This window comes from Camelina sativa, chromosome 10, assembly GCF_000633955.1.
Source record: "Camelina sativa cultivar DH55 chromosome 10, Cs, whole genome shotgun sequence".
NCBI lineage: Eukaryota > Viridiplantae > Streptophyta > Magnoliopsida > Brassicales > Brassicaceae > Camelina > Camelina sativa.
In genome coordinates this window covers 8,768,148-8,775,157 of record NC_025694.1, presented here as the reverse complement: position 1 = coordinate 8,775,157, position 7,010 = coordinate 8,768,148, and the positions used below count along the sequence as shown (strand labels likewise).

The 7,010-nt window shown below is 37.0% G+C and overlaps 3 protein-coding genes across 3 annotated transcripts in view; all 3 read right to left on the bottom strand.

Annotated features, from left to right (window-relative positions):
- On the bottom strand, positions 765 to 2,169 carry LOC104718026 (zinc finger A20 and AN1 domain-containing stress-associated protein 9-like). The gene is made up of 2 exons (XM_019230483.1): positions 1,938 to 2,169; positions 765 to 1,515 (listed from the first exon to the last, which is right to left on the bottom strand). Exon 2 carries the CDS (start codon positions 1,491 to 1,493, stop codon positions 927 to 929), a length of 567 nt encoding a protein of 188 aa, XP_019086028.1. The 5' UTR covers positions 1,494 to 1,515; positions 1,938 to 2,169; the 3' UTR covers positions 765 to 926.
- LOC104718024 (ycf49-like protein) lies at positions 3,010 to 4,772 on the bottom strand. The gene is made up of 5 exons (XM_010435683.1): positions 4,339 to 4,772; positions 3,927 to 4,005; positions 3,738 to 3,806; positions 3,374 to 3,562; positions 3,010 to 3,286 (listed from the first exon to the last, which is right to left on the bottom strand). Exons 1-4 carry the CDS (start codon positions 4,647 to 4,649, stop codon positions 3,449 to 3,451), a joined length of 573 nt encoding a protein of 190 aa, XP_010433985.1. The 5' UTR covers positions 4,650 to 4,772; the 3' UTR covers positions 3,010 to 3,286; positions 3,374 to 3,448.
- Positions 5,433 to 7,010, bottom strand: part of LOC104718023 — a 4,023-nt gene continuing 2,445 nt past the window's right edge. Inside the window, exon 3 of the mRNA XM_019231254.1 lies at positions 5,433 to 6,838. Coding sequence (XP_019086799.1) covers positions 5,520 to 6,838 — 1,319 coding nt within the window. The 3' untranslated portion in view covers positions 5,433 to 5,519. The remainder of the gene's footprint in view (positions 6,839 to 7,010) is intronic.

Sequence of the window (7,010 nt, the reverse complement as noted above, 5' to 3'; positions counted from 1 at the left end):
TTTTTTTTTTTTTTTTTTTTTTTTTTGCCAAAACATTATTGGGAATTTAAAATGAATAGTCATTTTTTATCCTTCAATGAGTATTTTTCTTTCATGTTAAATTCCCAAAAATATATTTGTATATATATGTTCCTATTATTGAGAGTTCAATAAGGGAAATAAACTTAAATTTTTTTATATATAAGATCAGTAATGTAATTTTTACATTTTACTAGAGGTTTTCTTTTTTCCAATAAAAAACCTCAAACAACCTTTACCTGTACCATTTTAGAAAAGTTTTATAAGATCTTATAATGCTCCCATTTTCAAAATAAGGAGGATAACAAATATTTATTATGTAAAAATATTATTGGGGAGTAAAAATGTTCGAGATTCTCATCGGACATTCTTATCTTCCAGTAGTCTTTTTGCGTGATAGATATTATTGAGAGTTTTAAGATTGGAATTCACTTAAGGGGAAAAAACAATCTGAACATTGCCTCGATGGCTGTCGACTGTCTTTGCCATGGTTTAACTACAATCATGCTTTCGTGAACGGTCCATCGGTATGTATCTTTTGCTTGTGATCTCTATATCGAAATTGTCAAAAGTGAGATAAGTCAAACCTCATTGCCTTTAGTTTTAAAATATGTGTTTACATTTTGAGACGTAATGAACCTTTTCCTTTCTTCTTCGTATATAATTTAGTCAGTCAGAGACTATCAAGGAGTGGACTCCCAACGATACATATAAGCAAGAGATTCAAACGTTAGTGAGACAAGGTAAGAAATCAAGAACCAAACTTCATCGATTCACTTTATTATGGAACCAAATACATCCTCTTTCCCTTTTGGAAACAATCCAAATACACTCCAAACCCGATTTCAAATACAATTTTTGAGTAAATCCACCGCCAAATCCTTTTTGAAAACATTCGAATGTTTCATTCAGAACCTTTGAAGTTTATCAGCCTTAACGACGGGATTAGCTTTAGCAATCTCTCCACGACCAATTTCTTTGAAATCAAAGGTGCAATCATGAGTCTCGGGATACCGATGTTCCCCGCAGAAAGTGCTGCCGCATTTGCACTTAAACCCCACGATCCCAACCTTCTTGTTACAACACAAACACCTGTTCGGTCGTGCAGGTCTCGAGGGCTGGTTGTTCTCATCAGGAACCGGAACCGCTTCTCCTTCTTCTCTTGCAGCAGCAGATGATGGCTCAGCCACCACAAGGACGGACTTTTCTGGTAGTAGTTCGGGTTTCACAGCAGGTTCTGCTATGAAGAGCCTACGAGGAGGAGAAAGAGAAGGAGACGATGGCTTGAAAGATTTCTCAACAGCAGCTTTGACAACTACAGTTTGAGCCTCCTCTGCACATAAGCTTCTGTAGCATTTGGAACATAGATCCATGTTCGACGGTGAACCAAAGAAACCACACCCGCTTGCACATAGCTTTGGCTCTGAAGCTTGTGACTGCGTAAAGCTTGTGCTATCGTTTTGTTCAGATCCCATTACTACTCTCTGTTTTTTTTCCCTGCACATATAAAATCAAAATCCAAAAACAAAAGATAAAAGTCAAATTCAGAATCTTACAACTACAATTTTCAATCATAAGATCCAAAAATTCCCCTGTTATTTGAAAAAAAAAAAATTCAAAGTCTTTTTATGTCAGAAGATCTTATTAAGGTTGTCGGGTTCTGTAAGATTCAAAGTACACAACCTTTGACTTGATTCGTTTTATAACCCCAAAAACAAACATTAGATCTGAGTTCTAACAATTCCGTTACCAAATTAACACAAACACCAACCCAAAAAAGCGTAAAAGTAGATCTGAGTTTCCGATAGACACAAACTGACAAACACTAAGATAACACAAGGTCTTTTTCCGATCGGAAAAAACACACAAAATCAAACAATTCAATCTAAAAACAAAGACATAAGAGATTGTGAATTTACCTGTCGTGAACCAGAGATCTCCTTCTTCTGATAATTTTATCTACGAGTTTTTTTTTTTTTTTTCTTCTGATCTTTAATAAGAAAAAAAAAGAAGTAATCTTCGTAAGATGTGTTGTTGTTATATGAATCGATGATAAAAAAATAAGGCAATTGAGAAGGACGAGGAGACCTTTCGTAATCGAGAAGAAAAGAGAAGAAAAACACAAACACGTAACTATGGAGGAACTTACATCTGTGTGTGTATTTATTTATAATAAACTATTTCTATGAGTCACACGGTACGGTTTATTGTGTAATGTTCCTCTACACCGCTTTCTACGTACACCTTTAAATATCTTAAGCCGTCCGATTCTGAATTTATCATCGATGGGGCTGGCTGATTGGAGAAAGGAATTGTAATATTTACAAACTTATGAGGTAAAAACTGTCTTTTCAGTAATCTTGTACATTTTTCCTTTCTTCTAGACTCTTCCATTGATCTCTAATATACATTTTTTTTCTCTTTTTCTCTAAATGTACATTCAAACTTTTTTTAAAAATTACAATATTAGTTTAATTAACAAAATTTTAAATGTCTGTATATATGGCCTTGGGGTTGTTTAAGCAATGATTAAGATGGTATTATAGGTGGACTTTTTTCTGGGAAGATAAAAAGATAAAGATAAGATATGCCTTTGTCCTCACGCTTTGGCTTGGTCTAATACTCTAATCTCACGATTAACGAGTTGTAAAGATATTAGTGGAACTCAGTTTTTTTCTTAATTAAACATTTTGGATTTTTTTAGTCCCTCCCTAGTCCCTACCAAGAATTGATCAACTACCCTGCTTTTTTTTTTCTCATACTTTTTAAATGATTTTTAAAAGACATTTTTTAAATAATTTTGTTGATTTAATCCTATGTGTGAGTGTGACACAATGAGTTTTCTTTGACTATTCTTGGGCATGTTTTACTATCTATAATCTAACATAATACTTACGAATTGTTGTCAAAAAAAAAAAAAAAACTTACGAATTAATAGCAAATTAGCATGCATGCGGAGTTGTTTGATGCGCCAAGTAAACTTTTAATATCTGAGTCAACGTTTCCATTCTGAGAAAAAGATTCTCCACTTTATATTCGAGTCAAGTCTATGACCCAAAACAACATTTTCAGTACTACAAAGATTATGGCTTTGGTGTTACTCATTAAGAGTATAATCAGGAAGATACAATATATATACGCTCAATATAATCTTGTTTGATGCAATCTCTAGAAATATAAAGCAAGATCTTTTGACTAATATACCACATTGGCAATTCTCGAAGATCCAGCTGCTTCTCCTACCACCAAAAAGGCTACACTCAGATTCCTGCAATAGGCAAATAGCAAACAAATCATATAAACCTTACTCTCATCCCCAATCAGGTGTTCCATAACAAGCAAAAGCCAGCTTTACCCGTCTGTAGAAATGGGACAATAGATATTTCACTTCAACGTTTTTGCTAACACAAATATGTGTTTTAGCTAGCCCTCACGGTTTTTCAGAGACTTCAATCTTGGATGACAACTTGTTGATTCGAAAGGCAGCGATGCACAAAGTAATATTACCGATCACAGTTAGCGCTGCCTGAAGTGCGACCAACACCTGATAATGCACCCACCCACCATCAAAACACTCAGTGAGAGTAAAGAGTAAACAACAAAATCACAGTTAAACAAGAGCTTAGCCCTATATTCATTCATCAGTGATTCATCAGACCATCTGATTACCAAAGGGAACCAGACTTATAGGCAAAGTGAGAGTAAAGAAGTTTCTTGACCTCAAGAGATTCATCATTGTAAAAGAAATGCCATGTGCATGCGCAGAGTGCTCCACCAAGCAAAGGTACCTGATCAAGAAGAACAACAAGTCTATCCTTCAACCAAAAGGCTCAGAAATTGAAACCATGTGCAAGCTATCTAAATACACAACATGTTGAGCATCTAGGAAAACAGCTAAGAGAGCTCACCATTCCCCATGAGAGACCTTTCCAAGACTCATAACCCTTTCTTTCTCCATATTTCCATACCAACGCCATCGCCGTAATCCTTTAGTTACAAAGAAACAACCAGAATTAGGAAGAAGAGATCACAGTTTCTAGTATGTTTGCTCCACAACTGCATTTTTGAACTCAATCTGGCTTTGAAATAAGTTTATCTATAAAGTACTCTCAAATTTCAATTTCTAAATGCAAAGTCTTGATCTTTGAGATCACTCTCATTCTGGTTTGATCTGAGCACATGAATACTTAAGAAAGACATCGAAAACTCGAAAAACCCACAATACCAGATACACTAACGTATCACTATAGATCAAACGTCAATGTTGTCTAGGTGAAATTTGAAATCAATAGCTAGGAGCAAGGGAAGAAGGAGAAGAACCATTCGACAACGCTGGAAAAATGAACTGCCCAAGTGGGTAAAGACAACGCATTAGCCGGTTCGTTCAGCTGAAGAGAATCCACCGCCGCCATAGCACTAGAATCTGGTCCCGCCGCGACGAACGCAGCCGCAACCAAACCGGCTCCGATAAGACCCGACAACGCAATTGGGTCATGGGTTAAGCTGCGGCTCCGAATCCGACTTTCATTTAAGGTGGCGAGAGGAGAAGATGAACTGGTCTTGATCGGAATTGGCCGGGAACTGGGTTTGGCGCAGCAGAAGAGAACGGTGGCTGTTGAAGCTATCGCCATGGCTCAGCTTTTTTGGAACCCAAAATCAATTTCTCAAGTTCTGGTTTAATTTAAACCGGGTTTGTCGTCGAACCGTCTTTTATTATTTCCCCAAGTCCACAACAGTACAACACAACAACACTCACAAAACAAAGTAGAAATTTAAATTGAACACAATAAATACAAGATAAAATGGAGATTGGTGAACTTAAATCTCAAATTGCATTGAATTATTATATTACAAGAAGAAGTTCCAATTGTTTATAGTATAGATATATGTATAATCAAAATGTGAAGTGAAATTAAATTACATTGTTAGATGTTTTTTTTTTCGTTAGACCAAATCATAACGAGAGTGAAACCCATCAACGACATTACCACCGTCTGCAAAATACAAATCATTAGTAATCCATAACAGGTTTATATAATGTGAAGACTGAAGACGATGTTGTTGAAACTTACAGAGATAGCAGGAGGAATCCCCCCCACAAGAGGATCTTGAAAGAACTTCGTTGCAAGCACTATTGCCAATAGGCTACTCTGCATTCCTGAGATATTCATAAACACACGTTTTTCCAAGATTCCGAGCTACCTGCACGGATCATAGCAAGTAATCACTTCTTCAAAGATTCTAAGCAACTGTTAAAGACTATCTGGAGAAGAAAAATTGACACCTAGAGCTCTTTTCTCTTCTCATTTCTAACACTCGGACTCTCAATTTCTCAAATTCTCAGTAAAGGAGTGGAACTGAACTTGCTCCCAATTAAGAACATTGATAAAGATTCCACAGAGATTCTAACAGAATTAAGCAACAATCCGATGAAAATTATCAACATATGAAAGTCTTTATTTTATTATCTTTACATCTTTATTTCTCTATGATTGACGCAATTATAAAGTTTCTGTGGAAACGATTCTAATGTTCTTATATGCTTTAAAATTAGCGAAACAAAATTCCTCCAAACCCTCAAAGATGGGAACCAAACACTCTTGCAAACTCATCGATACGGTGTCGTTTAACTCTCTTATCATTCTCCCATGCCTTTCTGTTTCTTGCGTCACACTCTCTCTCAAAGACAGCAACTCCGGTCCAAGCATCATGTTTTCCGTCCGACCAGAATTAGTTTCCGGAAAAACAACCGCGGCTCCCCAAATCTCCGCCACTTCTTTCGTCTTCCTCTCTAACTTCTTCGACAATCTCTCTGTTCTCTTCCTCTGTTTCTCTTCCTCTACTTGCTTAAACCCTAACCCTTGAAATCTCGATCTCATTTCTTCAACAGCACTCAACACTTTCATCTCATCAACATTCTCAATCTCTCTTAACCACTCGCTGCAAACCTTAAATATCTTAGGAGCCTCGGTCTCCGTTTCATCTTCGTCCTCCATGATGTTTCGGTTAAGCCACCTGTTCAAGAGGTTAACGAAACCTCTTTGTGCATCGATGTAACCTCTTAAATATTCTCTGTATCTTCTAATTTGTTCTTCAACCTTCTGCATTGCTTTCCTCGAGCTCGATCCTTTTTCAACAAAATGAACACAAGACTTGCTTCTAGTGATCACTCGAAACTGCTTGTGGTGACATTTCGCCAAGAATCTCCACATCTTTTGGAATCCGCTGATGATCTCAATCACCTGAACCGAAAGCTCGTCGTCTCTTATCTTATGAATTCTCATCGAAATCGATTCAACTGCTCTAACCGAGTCATTAATCTTGGATAACAGGCGTTTAAGCACAGTCTCGGCCTCGTCAATGTCGCTCGATTCTGCTCCGTTGTTATCAAGAGTCTGAACAATCTTGTACGCTTCGTCATAAGAAACCCTAAGATTTTCTTCAACTTTAACTTCTGCGTGAAGCTTCTTTTCCCACATATAAAGCTTCTCTAATGTCATGGAGAGTGTAACAGCAATATCATTAAAGCGAAAACGGCGTGTCAACGACAAATCACGAGTCGAATTCCCGAAACTACCAAATCCCTTTGAAGCAAATCCCCTGAACTGTGATCCTAAAGGTTGATGGTAATCAACTCTGCTAACTTCAAGCAACTTGGAGACTTCATTATTATTACTCTTAGCTTTCTCGCTTATACGATTGATCCTTTCTACTACATTGCTAAGATCAGTCAAGGACAAACCAGATGATTCCGAAAAAGAAGAAGAAGAAGACTCATACGCTTCATCAGAACCATCCTCCTCATCTGATCTTGTCACTTCTTCAGTAACACTCTCTGGAGTTGTTTCTTCGGTCTCATGCGCGCAAGTTTCATTAGAATCATCAACCTCACCTGAAACTTGACCATTACAAGTGTTTGCTTCAACATCTATCTTATCAACTCCACTAGCAACCGAAGAGCTTGTTTCAGCATTCTTCTTCTTCTTCTTCCT